Source organism: Tauraco erythrolophus, chromosome 17 (genome assembly GCF_009769465.1).
Source record: "Tauraco erythrolophus isolate bTauEry1 chromosome 17, bTauEry1.pri, whole genome shotgun sequence".
Classification (NCBI taxonomy): Eukaryota; Metazoa; Chordata; class Aves; order Musophagiformes; family Musophagidae; genus Tauraco; species Tauraco erythrolophus.
This window is the reverse complement of record NC_141481.1, coordinates 12,792,924-12,812,767: the sequence shown is the minus strand read 5'-3', so window position 1 is coordinate 12,812,767 and position 19,844 is coordinate 12,792,924. Positions and strand designations below refer to the sequence as shown.

At 45.0% G+C, this 19,844-nt stretch overlaps 1 protein-coding gene across 4 annotated transcripts in view; it reads left to right on the top strand.

Moving 5' to 3' along the window:
- CACNA1H (calcium voltage-gated channel subunit alpha1 H) overlaps nt 1-19,844 on the top strand; it is a 249,580-nt gene that overhangs the window by 145,047 nt on the left and 84,689 nt on the right. For all 4 annotated transcript variants that reach the window (XM_086622220.1, XM_086622219.1, XM_086622222.1 and 1 more), the window contains 3 exons: nt 661-976; nt 13,761-13,853; nt 15,820-16,609. In XM_086622220.1, coding sequence (XP_086478346.1) covers nt 661-976; nt 13,761-13,853; nt 15,820-16,609 — 1,199 coding nt within the window. The remainder of the gene's footprint in view (nt 1-660; nt 977-13,760; nt 13,854-15,819; nt 16,610-19,844) is intronic.

The following is a 19,844-nucleotide window of genomic DNA, read 5'->3' as shown; positions in this document are numbered from 1 at the left end:
CTTGGGGGGAAAAAAGGCCCACCCCTGCCATGCTGCAATTAGAGCACTTGCTTATCGTAGCTGTAACAGAGCCATAAACTTTATCCAGGCCAATTAAATCAGATATGCAGTAAGCATGCAGCTCCTATTAATGTGGACTCTTTCTTTTCTTATGTAAGTGCAGAAGGAATCTGAGATGGCCTGTGGCTGGGTCTCTCCTTGTTTAAGTTCAGCTCACTCATCACAGACATGTGTTGAAGGGCAAATTTATTGGAAAGCTGCTTTGCCATCAGCTTTTCTGAAGCATGTTCTGAGCATCAGAAGAGCTATCTTAAAATCCTTGGAGAGAAACAAAAAGTTCCCTAGATCTTTGGGAAGCATTTGGCCTGCTGGGATTTTTCTCTCTATACCTTCTTGTTTCAGCTTTCACCTGCCTTGTTCATTTGGGAAAACTCAGGCTGATCTTTAACTGAAAGATCACTGGTGCTTTACAGGATTCACAAAGCTTTGTAGACAAAGGCAGGGGCTGATACCTCAACTGTGCCATCCCCAGTCTGATGGGGCTGAAGGGTGAAGGAGGAATAACACACTCAAACCAGGGATGGAAACCAGCACCTTTTGCTGTTGCTGAAACAAGGGATGTGTCGTTTGTTCTCATCCTTCTCTTTCTTCCCCCTGCAGGACGTACAACCTTACCTTCCTGCATCCGTACTACCGGACAGACGAAGCGGAAGAGAACCCCTTCATCTGCTCATCGCATCGTGAAAACGGCATGCAGAAATGCTCCAACATCCCAAACAGGAAGGAGTACAAGGTGGAGTGCACCTTGAGCATGGACTCCTACACCCCAAGTTTATACAACCCTGACTTCAGCAGCAGGAACGCCTGCATAAACTGGAACCAGTATTACAACGTATGCATGGCAGGGGATGTAAACCCACACAATGGAGCTATCAATTTTGATAATATTGGATATGCCTGGATAGCTATTTTTCAGGTAGGATTCTCCTACAGATTTTTCTGTTGTTTTTTTTTTGTCGTCTTTCACTTGGAAAGATTTTGATAGATGCATCAGAGGAGAAAGGAATTTGCTTGCACCTGCATAAAACTGCAAATGAAGACACATCGAGTGTATAAATCAGACAATAACCTGCACAATGTTGCAAGAGAACATTTGGAGAGAATAGGCACTTTTTCAGTGCATTTTAGAAGAGAGGGGGGATACTTCTTGAGGCAGACAAAAGTATGGCAAGTTTTAGCACTGCAAATCAGACCTGGACAAATGTCAGGGGTTTTTGAGAGTTAGGATCTTTATTTATTGCTGTAGTATCAGGAAACAGTGTGTTGTTGAAGTCCTTAAGCAAGACTTAGTACCATTCTAAAATGTAGAAACTAGCTTGATGGCATGGTTTGGGCTTGTTTCTAGAATTACAGGGTGGTTCTGGTTAGTATGGTTTGCTGGAGGGAGGAAGAAATCCGTTCTGGCTAGAGTGCCTGTGAAGAGATGCTACTCACATGGAATTTGAGTCTCTCTTGATCCACACCTATACAAATCTTCACTAGAGATCAAAGTGTTTCCAGCTCCGACTTGAGGAGCCTTTACAGGTGACAGAAACACTCCAACTAAAGTATTTTCAAAGCATTTGTGCCTCTGGAACATTGAATAGCTCATCTATGCAGTCCAGCAGCTATGGTCTCTTAGAGCTAGCATATTTTACATGATCATGTACTGTTTTCCATTTTTAATTTGCACTTACTGTCTTTAATACAAATGTCTTAATGCTTTTGGGTAGATACCCTGTTTTATTTAGTCGTCTTGAAGTGTAGGTGACATCTATTCCTAAAAGAGAAATAAATTCTCCTTTTAGTTTTGTTAATGATGAATAATTACTTATTCAGAGCTCTAAATTCCATTTACTAATTTCCTTCTAGTTTCATATTATCGTATAAACTCAACTTTCAGGCTGCATCTGGGAGCTGTGGAGAGGCAGTTGCTTGCTTTGAGCATCTTGTTTGTTCTCATGCTGTCACAGTGGCACACCTTGAATCACAGTGCTGCTGGTGTCAGAGACCTAAAACTAAATCCAGAAGGTTTCAAACAGATCCCTAGTCTCTACTAGGCCATGTTTTTTTAAAATGCTTTGGTACTTTCCTGGAATTAGTATGTCAAGAGGAGCTGCCGTAGTAATTCTGAATATTCCTGACAGGCAGGGAGTGTTGCATAAAAAAGTGGGAAATCAAAGCGAGAATAGTAGACAGGTCTCTGGCTGCACTTGCATTCTCCTTTTTTTTTTTTGCTTTTGCATAGTTTTTTGACAGAGCTTGATGGATGTGCCCAGGAGGTCCTGTCTGGCTCCCAGAAGGGGCAGAGGGCAACACGTTGCAGAGTGCCTGTGCTAGTGCACTGAGAATGAGCAGGTGCTTCTCGAGGGGTCCTGCTTCCTTTTTACTTCCAGAGCCTTTTTTGCAGGCTGCAAGTCTTCATTCCATGTTGGTATTTCATTTCCTTGGGCTGAAAATATACAGTTTTTAAGCCAAGAAGAACACACCAGCCACAGCAGAGGTTTCAACTGCCTCCTTTGGGCAGAGCAGAGCGTCAGGCAAAGTTGGATATTGTATCCATAGATCATTTTGGGAGCTGCCAGGAGGTTTATGACTGGTTTTAGTGCTGCTTAGGCCATCCAAATGCTAAAGGGTATTTTCAGCCAAAAACTCTTCTTGCGTCTTTATTCCTTTTAGAAGCAAGGACTTGTTTTTAGAAGCTGAAAATGATATAACTTAAGGTAAAGAAGCAGCTGTTGGGAATAAGGTGCTTGCTTAACTTTGATATGGCAAGAGTAAGTCATTACTGCAAGAGGTTGGGTGCTAAATCAAAACAATTGCTGTAAGCAGAGAACATTTAACAAATAAAGCTCTTGAGTTGTGCTCTCATTACATGTAATAGTTGAAGCTGGGTAGCACCCGGTCAGCAGCTAGATGAGACCTCAAAGTAAGTAGTGCAGAAAGTAGAACTGATGGTTTTGGTAGCTCAGGAGCTTCCTTGTGAATTGATATTGAGTTACTGGGCAGAAAGCACTCTCCTGTGTTCTGGATGAGACTGGTCCAATTGCCCTGATCCCTTCTGGGGAATAACGAATATGTGGTTCTTTGCAAGAGTCATAATGGTGGACTGAACCTCAAGGTCTGGCGAGCCTCCAGTTTGCATAATGGCAGTCTTAGGGCTCAACTGGATAGAGCATTCCTGATGATTCATCCCAAATGAGTTGGAAATCTGGCATGGTTTATGAGCTGTCAGAAGGGAGGTTGGTGAAATGAGCCCCGCAGGTGAGATTCGGAAGGAAGCTTCCAAGTGCAGCGACTGCAGGTCGTGCCCAAGAGGTTCCAAGGGCGCAGTTCCATACCGTGCAGACTGTGAACAAATGAAACCAAAAGCAGACTTTGACAGGGAAATCTGAAGACCTCTGGTCCAAAAGGTCCTTGCGAATGGTGTGCGTGCTAAGGCAGGATGCAAGCAGTATGGCCAAGCTCTTTCAGCTGCCAGAATTTGGATTTAAGCAGCCAAGCTGAAAGGTATTTTAACTTCATGGCAGTGATCCTGAGCTCCTGGCACGTGGCAGCGGGGCGTACCAAACATTGAAATGCATTGTTGACCTTGTAAGTAGAAGAGTAAGTCAGAGGCATCAGACATGAGAACCAACCTAGTGCAAAAAATAAGATTTTAAAGTAATAAAGATGATGGCTGCATCCATGGATGTCTGAAAGGATAATAATTCCTTATGTAATCCTGCAAATGATTCATGTTTTGATTCCCCTCATTTGTTGTGTAATAGGCTAATTCATGTATATAGTTGTTACAAAGGCATGTTCAATGGCAAATTATGTGAACTAATTAGCTTATTACAGAATAAATGAAAGGAGATGGAACCTAAATTAACTGTGAGGTTTGGCATGATATTAAGATTCCTTTATTGCACATGAATTTCAGCTGCAACAATAAGAGCAGTAATTACAGATATTGTTGTCACACTGCAAATGATGAATTACCCACCTAACCAAAGTCCAATTTAATTTGAGTTGCTGACAATCTCAGTGGAGCAACCAAAACACTGCCACCTTCCTAACCATCAGTCTTGGTATGGCCAAGCCTGAATGCAGAAGCCCTGTTAAAACAAAAAGGGGTTGGATGGCTGGTAAGATACACACTTGGGGAAGAAGAGATGATTTAGGTGACGTTGCAAACCGCAGAACCATTGCTTGAATGATTTCATGTCTGACTTGCAGAAAAGACCTATAATAGCATTTTACGTCAGGAGACAATGCTTTTGCCAAAACTAGTGAGGCAAAGTTGAAGGAGCAGTAACCATCAGCTAGGTAGAACCAAGACGAGATCCAGGGACCAAGCTGTAGTAGTTGGAAAGACTGAACTTGGAGAGCAAATGTACAGGAGAAAATGACATGGACACTTCAGGAAATGTCTATCCAATACAAAAGACTTTTCCGGTAATTCAGAGGACCTCTGACTCTCCTGGTGCTGGTTGAGTTACCTCTTCTTCACATGTTGTATTTCAGAAGTCATTTTCTAAGGGGCTTCCTTAACGAAAGATCCTCTTGAAATTAGTCCTTGGATGCAGCTCTCAGATTCATGATTCTGTTTCTGGCTTATGTTACTCTGAGTGCATATTTCTTCTACGAGGTTTTGCTTAAGAAGACATCTCAGTTAACAAGTTAATCAAGTCATACAAGTAACACATCTCTGGCCCATCATCAGAAGGCCCTAGTGAGGGAATTCTCAGAGGAGACTGTTTTGCATTCAGCAGCCCCTTGCTGCTGTCAGAGGTAAAAAAAAGAAAGCCTGGTTGTGTTCACAAGAGCTGAAGACAGCCCAGCAGGCACACGACATGATAAGAATGCCCAAGAAAGGAAAAGCTGAATCACCTTCTGAAGAAAGATGTCTGGAAACAGAGCAGCATTAAAGGAACTGTCAGCAGCAGCAAGAGTTCAAGGTGTTATCTTGATAGCGTGCTTAGATGGAGAGCTTCTCTTTGCACCTGGTCTCACCAAAGCTGGGAGTATGTTACAGCCACGAAGGTGTGGGTGACCAGCTCAGGACAGACAAAAAGATTGAGGTGGGAAAGTGGGGAAATCGGTGCCACGTACTTCCTTCATTTGTCCTTCCATGGGTACTTTATTCCTACCGTGATGGCAGGCTGCCTGGGCAGGTGTGACAGCTGGCAGTGACAGCCATATGCTGCAGGCCACCTGCCGAAACAACCCTTTTGTTGGGATGTGAAGTTGTTTCTTCTGTGCTCTCCCTTGTCAAAAAAGCCCCTGGGAGCTTGTGTAAGCTATCTCAATCCAATCAAGGATTTAGTCATTTTGACCCTGTGCTACATGCTGATGAGGAGCTTGTTTTGTCTCTGTGTTGCTGACTCTGCTTCTGCCAGGATCTGCAGCCCTGCGAGCTGTGCCTCTAGGTGGGCCAGCTGAGAAGGTACAGACCTTGGGGGGAGATTTCAGGTTTGGAAAGAGAAAGGTTCATTCGTCTCCTTTCACTGATGTCTGGTGCCCTGATCTGTTCTACAGCCGTTGCCCACTTCACATTGCTTCAGCCCCTGTTCATCATGATTGAAATCTTTCCCTGAGGATTTCTCCCTTGCCTGGCAATCTTTCAGCTAAATCTGTAATGGGAACCATATCTCCTGTTTGAATTAAATGAAGAATGACGTGCACTTCAACGCACTTCTGCTATGGCCAAACACAAGAATGAGCTTTAAGTCCTTCCTCATCCATACTGTCACTCAGTCAAGAAAAGATCTCATTCGAGGAGACAAGACCTGAAGCTGTAATGTTGCTTTTCCTTAGAGTAAGCACAAACCTCCATCCTGGCACCTGCTGGCAGGACAGAATTGGCAGGGTCATTCCTCGGTTCCTACTTGCTCATCTTCCTCTTAGCTAGGCTGTCACTCAGGTGGATATTAGTAGGAATCTTTTGGGGACCTGTTTCTCTTGCTTTCTTGCTGGGACCTCAGGATATCTCAACCAAGTTCCTTACAAAATGACAGCCCAGTGCCTCAAGAGTATTGTACACAAAATGCTGCTAATATGCTCGCTTGCCCGTCTGCTGCGACCTCTGTTCTTCCACTTTCAGTAGTCCTAAACATTTTGAGGAACAGCCAAAAGGCACGCTGAAGCAGAAGGAAGTGAAAGAGCCTGAGGCTTCTGGCTGCAATTGTATTTGTGGGTGCAACATGTCACTTTGTGGGCCATGTTTTTCAGAAGCAGCTGTCACACTGGGTGCTCATGTTTTCAGAGTTCATTGAGTAGATAATTTTTTTGGCCAAAAGGACTTTTTGCGAAATGGTTCATTCTTTAAACGGACGATATGTGTCAACAGTGCTTATCTGTGCTGAATTTGGCAAGAAGTTTTGGCTGGGGAGAAAAAAGGGAAAAGAGTTCTAAGCTTTTCATTTCCACTGCTTCGAGATGATGCTTTGTCACTAGATTTGAATTTGTTTTGGATCACCAAAAATATTTCACTCTAAATGACGGGGTTTGAGTTTTGTTGGTGTTGCTTTTTTTAATTTGGTCAGCCAAATAAACATTGCGCTCTGCATTTGAAGAGCTTTCATGCTGAACACCCAATCTAAAAATATCCAGCCCCTTTAAAGCATCTCAGTGTGCTTCCAAGAGGATTAGTTGCTTTTGAAAAATGCTGTTCATTTAGAAGGCTAGAAGGAATTGTCCCGTATAGCACAAGGCAGAGAGGCCATCCTGATCCCAAGTCAGGGCCCATAAACTTATCAGAGGTATTGGAGAGACCCAGAATGGCACAGAAACCTGCTGCAAACTCTGTAGCTTTGAAAGAGTTTCATCCTATGAAAAGAATTGTAGATTCTTTTATTCAGAGCAGAAGGAGGGATGGATGCCTGCAGCAAGCTATGGCCTAATCTGGAGTCCAGTTAGGTGATGAGAAAAGCTACTGGTCTTGAGGTGCATCAACAATTCTTACTGAGAAATCTTACTTTGGTTTGTTTGCCCCAAACCTGGTCTGTGACCAGTTGCTGCTATTGCACCTTGCACTGAGTTGTATGTAGCCTAGGGGAGACCTGTATGCTAAGCCAAAGGTTCAGCTCCTTTACCCTGATGCACTCACGCAACTGTCTCCACACTGTGTTGAGTTGATGGATCCATCCAGGAGAATAAGACACCTCCCAGCTCTGGTTAGTGTGAATGGGTAAAGTTTACACACTTGAAGACCTGAAATGTGTTTTGTGTCACAGTGCTGCACAGAGGACTAGTTGTGCTCGAAGCTGTGCACCCTTTGGCCCTAATAGTCTCTAATATAATTTGAAACAAGGTGTAACAATGCAATTAACAAAAATCCTTGCTTTTTGCATTTGCTGCTGTGTTCCAGACAGTGGTGTCTGGAGAAGCACTGTCATTTATATAATTGCTATACGGTACACTCATCTGTAAGCAAGGATCTCAGCCTGGCTCAGCTCCCTTCTCATTGCAGACTCTTCATCTCTCAGCTTTGCTCTGCTACGAAACTCTGATTTATGACTCTCTCTATGATAATGGACTCATTATCGCCGGAGCTAAACAGTTAAATACATTCCCTGTGCATAAGATACTTTACACAAACAATGAAGACAGAGGATAATTATCACAGTAAATCAAACCTCATGAATATGGACTGGGATGTGATTTGTTATAAGCAGCAGGCATCTGAAATCAGTGATGTTTTTGCCATTGGATGAGGATCTTGCATTATTTAGTGTGAGACGGAGAGACTGCAACTAACCTGCCTTTTGTAGCAAAAGTTATTAAGTTTTTATGCCAGTTTTTGACTTGTAGATTCACTTTCTTGAGGCTCTGGGCCACCAATAACAGCATCAGCGACACGTCTAGCGCTGGCTACGCTCTGCTTTTCCAGAGGATGCTGACCAGGGATCACAGCTCTGTGGAACAAATTTGAGAGGTCACAACTCAAACAAATGCAAGATTGCACAGTTTCCTTTTATTTTCTGGTTTGTGGGGCCACTTTTCAGAGCAGGTGAATGCCTTGCAGAGATTCTTAATTTATAAAGAAATGGTTAAAGTCGCTTTGGAAAGGAAGCAGGCCCTCAAAGTGAAAGGAAAAGCATCTGTTCAAAGAGCGTTACTCAGAATATAATCAAACCTGTTTTTCTGACCACAGAGGTTACTTAACAACATGTGTCATGAGGAGATAATTAAAATAGCGAAGCTGGCTTCAAAAATAGTGATTTGATTAGCTGCCAAGCACTCTGCATACGGAAAAGGAATACTCCATTATCCACTGGTCAGCGCTCGCTGGCCAAATCAATATGCCCGAGAGGGCGGAATGCACAGAGAAGAGGCTTTCAGAAATGAATACTGAAGGCCTTATAAAACTTACTGAGACCGTCATGGTAATTAATAGCTCTCACATTTTATGATCTCATTGGGTCTCGTCTCGATGAGATTTATACAAATAAGAAATGAAAAAACCTTGCAGCAGGGCCAGGGAAACGGTGAGATAAAAAGTAAACGAAACCAAATAATCATGGCAGTCCTCAGAGTTGCCCTTTGGTTCAGCATAATTGATTTCGAGGCAGATAACGCCCATCTCGTCCCCAAACGAGGCAGTTTAGGCCAACGAAAGAGAGGCTGAGTGCAAATTATAGATGTCAATTAAGACAAACACTTCAGATGGTTTGGAAGCACTTGGGTTTCTCTGTGTCTCTGTATCATCTCCTGCTTCAGCCAGGCGCTGAGTTGAAGCAGCACCTGCAGTTCTGGGAGTTCTGTTTGCCAGAGCTATGCTTTTTAGGGGTTTTGATCAAAATGCAAGATGCTGATTTTGGTTCCCGTGCTTCGGGAGGCGTCTCTACGAATGAAGTCTGTTCAAGTAATCACAGAAGTGAAATCTTGCCATGAGAAACATCAGGCCTCAGGGCTGGGCTGGGATTTTGTGTGCTGTGCATTCAATTGTTAGAATCTTTTCAGCTTCACTTCGCACAGTAATTTTCCAGACTTTCCTTGATTGATTGGTGGCACCTCAGGGTTGATTTCTGTCTGCAGCAGTCCATCTGGCACTAGCCATTAGTGCTTTCTAATACACAGAAAGTAGTTCAGTCTTGGACTTTACTAATTAAAGTAGTTCAGGTTGGAGTTTGCATGTCAGTTTTTTTTCCCCTGGATGATTCTCTTTTTCTTAACTGACACTAAGGCAAAAAATAACTTGCTCTTGAATGGGTTATAGCCAAGAACTTGCAAAAATTTTGGCAGAGCTCAAAGACAAGGATTTTTATGATGAAAACTTCTTGACGTAATAAAAGAAATTGTTCTGCAGAGACCTTTGAAGTGACCCCAGAAAAAACAAAATAAACTTCCTGTCTCCTTGGGAACAGTGAGGAGATCTGAGTTAATTGCCAGTGTCTTTAATCTACATCTCACTTGTGATTTTCATGCTGGATTTTTAGATTGATTCTGATTAGCTTGACTAGAAGACCTGATTCTGTCCCCAATTATGCTACTCTAAATCAGACGAGCCTCTTTGTTCCAGCTGATGAAATTATTGTGGCATGAGCAAACCAGGAGGATCAGAATCACAGAACAGAAGACAAAAAAAAAATAAATCTGCTTGTCCACTGTTATCCTGCTCATATTAATGTGGTGATCAGGGAGTGCCTGACTGGTGACTGCATAAATGATGCCCAAGCCAAAGATCAATGAAGTCAAAATCTGTCTTTACATTTGCCTGAGTGAGTGTTTTGTTAAATCCTTGCAGTGATGGGAGAGAGGATCAGACACGAGATGCAGGGCTTTGGTACTCAGCCTCGTAGGCATTAATGGGACACAAATGCTTTATCCCATCCCTGCCCATGCTGTGTAAGAGGTGAAGAACTGAATGAGCGGGCAAGGAGAATCAAACTGAGCATCATACAGGATCTCCGAAGGGTTAGAGGACAGCCCTCCTCTCTGCCCAGAGTCTCAGTCCTTTGAAGGCAAAAATCACTTCCCCATGCTAAGGGGCCAGCATCTCCTTTCTCACTGGCTCTGCAGCATGTGACTGGAGTCAGCAGCACCCTCCAGGACAACCTTGCCAATCATCTTAATTGAATCTTTCAGCTGTTTCCCTGCAGTTGCCAATTTTAGTGTGCCATGTATCTTGCACATCTTTTTCATCAGAGCAGAATTAGGAAATGCGTTTCTTGCCATCTTATCTCTGTTGATAAATAATCGTATGTTGCATTTATTGGAAGCTTTGAACTGGTTCATTTGGAGACACTGTAATATGTCTGTCTGTGAACAACCATAGCTTGAACAGAATTTAATTTCTGAGATTGGAAAGCACAAGAAAGGTACTCCGGGTCCTTGGAAGACATCTACAACGGGCTTGGAGGGCCAAATGCTGGAGCTGCAGTCAACTGGATTAATCAGATTGGAAAGCGAAGAGAGGAGGAAGTCATTTCTGCTTCGTGAAGTAGGTGATACTGCATTCAGAGTGTGCCAAGGGAGGAACAGTAGGCAAAGCAACACTGAAAAAATGTATCTGTGTTCTTGGGAGAATAACAAGAGTTGCTAGCTTCCCTCTGAGTTCATCTGGTCTGGGAACGAGTGTGTAGGATCAAACTGTGCGTTGCAGCAGTGAACCTTGCACCAGTGCAAATGCCTTTGACTTGGTTCCAAAAATAGTTAAAGAGTTTAGTTCGTGGTGCACAGACCAGCTGTTGGCAAATTCAAATGGTCTGGTTCCCATTTGCTGGGGATACGCAATGAGACCTTGGAGTAGGTAAAAACGTACTTGTAAAGTCATTTGGAGAACTTTAAAGGACAGCAGGAAAGAAGTCCACAGCAGGGCAAGAATTGGGCTGTAAAAATCATAGATGCTGTTTCAGTCCAGACAGGTGGCCGTGCATGTGTGTTGTCTTGCCTTTCTCCAGAGCTATTTGATTAAAAAAAGACGGCAGATGTCTGTGAGCACGCTGTCTTACAGCATTGCTAGTACTCTCTAATCCTCGGCAGCTCAGGAATCGTTCCCCTAGGTACTGCTGCATTTATACTGGGTGATGAGTCCAAGAATGAATCCACAAAGACGTCAAACAGGAGAACAAAAGCCCAGCGGTCTGTTTATCCCTCCTGTATCCCTTTAGTTTACAAGTGAGTAGTAAATAATGCAAATTCTAATTACATCTTAAACATTCTGAGAGCGGATGAGTGTTTTCAGCCCTCCAGAGGAGAAATGTGGTGTGCTGATTGATTCTTGCTGAAAATGCTGTCGAACATGCAAGGAATATACCTCTGGAAATGTTGGTTGGCCCTCACTCTTGTCTCAGCAGCTGTTTCCCAGGTGGGGAGCTGGCAGCGCCCAACAGCAGCCCGCAGGTAACTCCTGTTGTAGAGCGGGCTCTGGGTTTAATCGTTTTAATCCGTTCGATCTGAGGATTGCCAGCCAAATGCAAATTTGGAGAAGAGGTGTATCCAATATGTTTGGAGTCCCTGGGCTCATTTTTCATCCCAAAGTGTAAATGGATGGAGCACCCACTGTGGCAGCCTGACTCTGAAATGCCCATCCAAAGAGAGGGGAAGGAAGCGAGGGAAGTTTGAACAGCACAAAGGAGACTATTTCTTAGGTAGCTGGCATTGATTTGGTTTAGCCTTGTGTCACCTCCCAGTTTGATCCCTCCAGTTTCCCTGTGAACCTGCACTGGGCATCGGGTACGAGAGGTGATCAGCTGCTGTGCACAGCCTGCACGGGCAAGGGATGCGGCCGAAAAGAGCTTTGCTCTCTATAAATGTTTCAACCCTGTTAAAGGAAAGGCAGAAATGGGCAGTTTGAGTTTGATTGCTTGTCCGTTTCACACCACTGAACAGACTGATCACTGCCCGTGGCTGCCCAGACAGCTTAACCCCTTCTCAGATGCCAGGGTGAGTAACAGCACTTGCATCCACACAAAAAAAAAACGTGTCTGGTGCTGAAAACTTTCTTCCATAGATTGATGTCTGGGATTGCTGTTGACCGAAAGCATTCTTTTTGGCTTTGTTAAACCCGTGCCACTGGAACAGCCACTATTGCTGTCCGATACGTGCGCGCCACTAACCAGCAGCGAGGATGCGATACGTGACGTGTGTAATGCTGCACGGAGAGGCGGGTGCAGTCCGTGTGAATGCAGCCAGCGTTCATCAGACCTGGTTGCTCAAAGTCTTCAGCAATGCTGACAGAGTGAAACAGCTGCAGGGATGGTTTTTACCTGCCCTTTGGCAGATTGATTGGTTTTGGCTTGGAGCTGGATTCGCTGGCGGCGTCTCACCCAGCTGCACGGCGGGTGGTGACTTACTTGTGCTTCAGTGTGGGAAGCAGGTTTGAAAACTTGCTGGTAAGACATCACCACGTTTGACTTTAGGGTGAGGGGAATCAAGAGTAAGCAGCGTTTCTCCTCCAACACCCATGAGCTGATGCAAGGGGCTCTGACAGTCTCAGAGAAACTGAGTGCTGGTTGTTGTGTGTACAGCAATGCTCTCCCCGTTGCAGATGTGGTCATGTACCAAAGATCCATATCCATGAGCTGATGCAAGGGGCTCTGACAGTCTCAGAGAAACTGTGAGTGCTGGTTGTTGTGTGTACAGCAATGCTCTCCCCGTTGCAGATGTGGTCATGTACCAAAGATCCATATCTAGGAGCTTCTTTCAGCTCCTTGAGTAAAAGAACAGGAGAAAAGTGGCAAGGATTGAAGTGTTTGGCCCTGATGCTCCAGGTGTGACAAGAACATTGGTCTTATTCACTGCCTCAACAGCAGGTGCTTTATGGACCAGCTTTTCTGTACATGCCATACAAAAAGTCCTCCACACCGATGAAGCCTTGTCCTTTTCTTGTTCACAGCAAGCTAATTCCCAGTTCCTTCACTGCAAACGTGGTTTAAACCAAGAATGATGCCACCAAAATTGGTGGCAGGCAGCAATTCTGGGTTTGTGCTAGAACCACCAAGGCTCACGTTGGGTGTAGCAAATAGGGTACGTCAGTGTGAGTAAATTCAGACAGGAGCTTTGATTTTCTTGGAAATCGTGCTGGAATTTCAGCTGTAGGACTAGTAGCAAGATAGCACTAGAAGTTTGGTATGTTTTAGCTAAATAAAAAGTGTAAATTACATGGCAGAATTCACTTTGCTCTGCACACAGCCTGTGTGGTGTTAATTAAATCCTCAGCTTCTTTTTTAGCGGAAGGAAGACTGAGAAAACGAGTATGAAATCAATTCTACATTTAATTAAAGTAACTCTCTTCCATTCAGATGTTTTCCCACTATGATATTGGTGATGCAGTTGCAATGGTGAGCCAGTAGGAACCACAAAGAAATTGGTTTTAGAGAAACAACACTGACTTAAAAACGTAGGAATTTTATGAGCAGCGTTACAAAACCAGGAGCCTCAGGTACAAGCCCAGATCTCTGCACAGAGAGGCTTTTACTTTGTTTATAAATTTATTTTTAAATTCCCTCCTTGGAATTTCTTTGCACTGGCTCAGAACCAGTGTTTCAGATGTTTTATTGTAATGTTTTATCATTTTAATCGTACCAGATTCCTGTGGAAACCTCAGGCCAGTCCTTTGGTCACACGTTGCTGCTATCCTAAGCCAACTGGGAAAAGGAAGTGCCCCAGGTCTGGATGGATCCTGAGAGATCCTGTGGAGTGATGAGTACCAGGCACTCTCAGAAGATTCATGCTTACTAACTTTTTGGTTGACTCTTGTTCTTACACTTTCTTTCTCTGTCTTCCTGTAGGTTATAACCCTGGAAGGATGGGTTGACATCATGTATTATGTGATGGATGCACATTCTTTTTACAATTTTATATATTTTATATTGCTTATAATAGTAAGTATGAACTGTGAGATGCTCCCATTCCTTGTCCTTGTGGGGTAAAGTTGTTCCCTGGGCTTTTCACAGAGGAGAGCCAGCTGGGGTTCAGAGTGGGAGACTTTCCTCCCACCATAAAGCATAATCATGCAGGTTGGGATTGGTGCTGTGGGGACCGATTATTGGCTCCAACTGTCCTTTTTAGTGTCGCATGCGATGCATAGCCACAGCTTGTCAAGCCATATGGTCTTCGCTTCCTCTTACTGTCCCAGTCTTGGTCTTGTCACCTTGATGCGTCCTAACTGCTGTGCCTTGGCCAAGTGACTGCTAATCAGAACGAAAAGAGGAGAGGCTGTAGCTTATCTTCCCTTCGCCTCCTCAGTGTGCCAGAGGACATGTCATGTCCATGAAAGGCCTTCAAACTGTTGAACTTCACCTGAGCCCTTTAAATAACAGTAATAGCAGTGCACCTTTTTGAGGTCTTACGGTACTGTCGTTCCTAAAAACCAAAGTATTAGTTGCTGGAGATGCTGGAGGTCGCCTTCAGAAGCTGCCATCCTATGTTAGCAAGGTTCTTTTTTTTTTTTTTTTTTTTTTTTTTTTTTGCAATGGGTACAACCTTCTCCAGGAATCTACATCTGTGGAAAAGTTAAGCGTTTAAGTCAGGAGGAGGGCAGAAGGAAAAGTACCATATAGATGTCAGGTAGGACAAAGAACTGAGGCACTTTGAAGTGCTGTTGCAGCTGGATGTTCTTTACATGTAACTCTATCCTCATCTCTGTGGTTTTGAAGGCCTTGGGAAGTCAAACCACCACAGCTCCCAGCACCAGTGGGAAAAGCATGGATCAGAGCAGTGTGAGAGTTTCCCAGTGATGGATAGCATTCTGAAGCCAGAGATTTTTGAGCCTTTAGCAATGGACCATGCATAGTAGAGATTTACGCTCCACTCTTTTGAGCCCTTCTCTACATATGGATCCTTACAGAAGAGCCAGAAGGTGACTAATCTCCAAGTCACTTGGAGCTGGGAATGGCACCCTTGCTGCTTCTCGAACTGTATCCAGGCTGATATTACAAACTGGAGAATAGCACTGCAAAGCATCTCCCAATGGCTTTCCCTGAGGATTCACCAGACAATGGCCTAGATTAAATCCATACGTTTCCTACTGAGCTCAGCACAGAGGTTTGGCCATGTAGACAGTGGCACTTCCTTGACGTCAGTCCCTTTCACGCCTAAGGGCAATGATTCTCTGGTGGGAATATCTGACATTTTCCTTTGGCTGATTTATGAACCCAAGTGTTGAAAAGCCAGTTTGTGGACTCAACAGCTGAGGGAAGGATGTAGCCTTAGGTCACTTCACATTCTTGTCCTTGGGACTACATTTTGAAAACCTGGTATCACCCAGGAACACATCAACTCAACCAAACAATAAATCATGCCTTTCTAGGAGCACTGAATCTCCTGGAGATGCATTTCTCTGTGTCAGAGAGATACAAGAGCACAAGGTCACAGATGCACGGACACTGACTGTCCCCCTCAAAGCGAGGGTGCACTGTGCCAGGGTGTGAAGCGATAGAGGAAGAGAAGAGGCAGTTTTAGTACAGCACAAACTGGACTTCAGACTGTCTTTCCTTGCAGGTTGGCTGGGAGTTTCCTAGCGATCTGTTTTGTGGTGGTAACTGGTGACACTGTGTTTCATACACCCTACGTTAGTAGCGAATGTCATCACTGTTGAGGGGAGGAAAGTGGTGAGGGCTATTGTTTACAGCTTGCTTTGCCATTGCCAAAATAATTTAACGTGGCTTAGGAGCAAATTTAGCTCAGGCACATGTTGACATAACATTTGGTGAGCAGACCCTGAGATTTGGCATGTTTGGAAATCTCGGGATTTCTAAGAACCACACTTCAAGTCCAGACAGCATGTGGTGATGAACAGCGTGTCTTGCTTTGTAAAGTTCCTGCTAATTCCTAATGTGTTTTCTCCAGGTTGGTTCCTTCTTCATGATTAACTTGTGCCTGGTTGTGATAGCAACACAGTTTTCTGAAACAAAGCAGCGGGAGAACCAGCTGATGCAAGAGCAGCGGGCCCGTTATCTCTCCAACGACAGCACAATTGCCAGCTTCTCGGAGCCAGGTAGCTGCTACGAGGAGCTGCTCAAGTACATCTGCCACATCTTCAGGAAGGTGAAACGGCGGACGATACGCCTGTACAATAACTGGCAGAGCAGGCGCCGGAAAAAAGTTAACCCAAACAGCACCACAAACGGGCAAAGCCACCGAGGCAGAAAGCGCATCACCTCCATACACCACCTCATCCACCATCACCATCACCACCACCACCATCACTACCACATCAGCAATGGGAGCCCTCGGGGGCCACGCTCCAACCCTGAGATTTGTGACCTGGAACTCGAGGTCATGAAACGTGGAGGCCAGTTGATGCTTCCTTCTCCATCACCCAACTTGCAGAGCCCTGCTCCTCCTCCAGACGCGGAGTCCGTGCACAGCATTTACCATGCAGACTGTCATGTCGAAGGACCACAAGTGAACTGTAAGTCTTCCAATACCCCTGCAAACATTAAGCTGACCGCTGGACTCTCCAACCACGGCAACATGAACTATCCTACCATCCTGCCTTCTCCAACTAGCAAAGCCAGTTCTGTTCCAGTTCCCAAAGGAAAGAAGAATGGCAATTCGCCTGTGGCCGTAGTTAATAGCCCTGTAAATTTGGGCACGGATTCTTACGGGAAGCTGCAGCAACTGGTAGGAGAGCATGGTAAGGACAAACAAGTTGCTTTATTTTTGCTTAGGAAAACTGGCAGAGGGCAAACTGCTCGAGCATTAAGGTGTTAATGATAGCCACCTAACGTGCTGAAGATGGAGGCTGTTTTGTCAACGCTGTTTAAGCTGCACGCCGACGCCAGGAGTTGGATAGGTTGAGGAACCGATTGCTCTGTTCCTTCTACCCTTGTGTTTGCAGTCACTGGGTAAAGCAAGATATGGGAGGGTCTGGGTAGGGAGTTCAGGCTGCTGCTGGAGGCCTCTTTCCCCTGGTTACAAAGCATGTGTTTTTGAGTCATGTGCTTAGTGATATCCTGGAGGTTCTCCCTCTGTTCCCACCCAAGCACAGATCTATGCAGCCCCTGGAATTTCATCTCTGGTGAGTAACGGACCTGCTGGCTGCAGCCCTGCAGCAGAAAAGCTCCAGCTGCTGAGAAGATGATACCTTGAAAGGGAAGAGCAGGTGGAGACTGGTGGAGAAGCATAAGGTATAGGAAACATAAGAAGTTTAAAACATGGAGGCACTGAAAGAACTCAAAACAGACACTTCTAGAAACCCCTAATTCTGCTCTGATGGGCCCCTGAGCCTCTGAATTTCTTTCTGGCAAGAAGGAGCAGAAGGTTTGGAGGAAGGCCCATGGCTACTGCAGGGTCTTGCTCTGTGCTAGTCCTCAGGGGATGGATGTGAGGGCCGGAGTGTGGCAGAGCTACAGGTCTCAGACTTTCCCTCTTGTCTTTCCCCATGTGCAGAAGAAATGTAGAACCGAGCGTTACTGCAGATTTGGAGCTCTGCTCAATCTGAATGGATGAGGAACATCTTGGGGACTCTTTTGTACCTCCATCCCATCCCTATCTGTACAGACTGCAGCCACACTAGCACTGCTAGTTAGTGTAGGTTTATCTCCCTTCACGCATATATCACTCACTGCTGGAGCAGCAGTTACATCCAACACTTGGGTTTCTATTTTGCAAAATGTTTCCAGTGCTCATGGCAGGAGCTAAAGGCTGAAAAATAGAGTCTCAAACAGTAGAGCTCTCAAACAGTAAAAAGTCAAAAAGATCTAGTTTCTATTTTCTAATCTCTTTAAGCCAAACTCATCATCTGTTTTTTCAATGCCTGTGTTTTCCAAAACTGTTTATCTGTGTGTGCATGGACACAAATATTTATCCTAGTGATGTATGTGCTGAAAAAATACCAAGCCTAACTTGGAGGGGGTCACAGTAAAGGTTGCTTGCCAAATAGGTTGGGTGGCTTGTCTTTGTTAATACTTTTTTTTTAAGTGACCATACAAAAGGGTAAAGTGGATTGTTTATAGAAATTGCCTTCGGCGGACGTTTCTGTACGCTTGGGAGCTCAGCAGGAAGGCAGAAGGGGGCAAGGTTAGCTGCAACGTTCTTCCATTGTTAAGCAAGGACTTTATATGAATCACTGGTTCATCTTTAACTATGCAAGTTAATGGAGGTTGTTGTGAGAATGCATATTTACCTTGAGATAAAAGCCCAGGCTCTGTAGAAGTCTGGAACTAGGAAAGCAAGGATGAGCAGAAGAGCTGTTGCTTGGAAGGCAGTGCTCAAGTCAGAGATTGGGTTCTTTGTACTTGCTTGGATCTGCTGCTGGAGTCCTTTTCAGAAGAAAGCCCCAGATCTCAGTCCCTACTGTGACATCCCAGGGCCACTTTAATGACTTTGGAGATTTTCACGTAGTCTGTGGTGGTTCTTTGAAAGCTGGAGGTTAGATGGAGTTGCTATTAATAATGCAGTTATAGTATGCTCTTTTTACAGAGGCGTTTCAGCCCAGAGGATGCCAAAATGCTTTAAACAAATGTCCTGAAATTGTTTTGTCTCTTTCAGAAGTGTGATCATATCTAGGGGAAAGGGGTGGATGCCGCAGGTCTTGGCTGGTGAGCGACAGCTTATCTGGCACCCTATGGAGGACAGCGGCTGGGAAGGGAAACAAGTCAACCAGGTCCATCTGGAGACCCTGTCACACAATTTGTCAGTGCCCAGCTCTTCCTGTCCATGGCTCAGGCTCTTTCCAGATCTCCCTTCCCACTCTTGCCACAGTCCTTCCTGCCACACCAACAGGGCTGAGTCGGATTCACTTCTGCACCGCAACCATCTTCACATAGCAGGGATGATGGATGTGTCTCTCAGGCTTTAGGAGGATCCTTAAGTGCCAAATAAGCGAGCTCCTGAGGGTGTAGCTCTGCCAGGCACAGCTCCCAACTCTGTTTCTCCATCCCAGCCTAAACTTAGCAAAGGAGCCATGTTAACTCCCTACCCTGTGCTCAGCAGGGAAGATGAGGTGGGCTCACAAGCTCACCTGACCCTCCTGGCCTCGGCCTCTTTGGGCAAACAAAGAGCTATTTCACTAAATTCTCTCTCCACTCTTACAAGTCAACAAGCAGAGTCTGTTCGCTGCAAGACTTGTGCAAGGAGAGCACACGAGTGATAATTGAGAGCATTAAGGAGGCATTAGCAGCCAGGGCACTCACAGCCCCAGCTGGAAACAAGGTTGGTGTCTGCTGGGAAAGATGCAATTGTGGGAGAGAATATTCTCTTCCCTTCTTTTGTTGTGGAATTGAACAGCATAAAGTACAGCCTGTTCCTCCGTGTTCTCGTGCCCTGCAATGCTGTGAGGTTATTTTAGCAGGCAGCCAAGGAGACTCTGGTATTTTGAAGACATCTGCGGCGCCAGTGTTTTTCATATGATTTTTAACACTTTGATAGCATTAAAGGACGTCTGGCAAGCCCACTACCTCTGCGATCTGTGGCTGTGCTGCAGTCTTTTCTTCATCGGATCGGTCCTGATCAGAAACGCTCCGCTAACGCGCAGCACTGTGCCGGTGCTGCTTCCAGGTCAAGTAAGGGAGCCAATATTTCTGATCGTCCTGGTGTCTTTGATGTGATGACCAGGAGGAGGACAGTCCTCTCCTGCAAGGCTGTTTTGAAGGCCAGTGATATCGGAGTGCCATTCAGGCACTCAAATATATTCTGACTGCTGTCACGGCACGGTTTTTGAGCTCATGGGATGCTTTTATTTTGTGTGGTGCTTCCTTCTCTTTGAAGATGTCCTCAAGTGTCAGGCAGGAGTGGCTGAAATCAGCAGCATTGCTGCTGGGTGAGCTCCAGGTCTCCCCAAAAACGATCCGAGTGTCCCCATCCAACCGCCAGACAGGGGCATGTTACAGGGGAAAACTGTCCCCTCGCCATATTTTCCTGAATCTCAG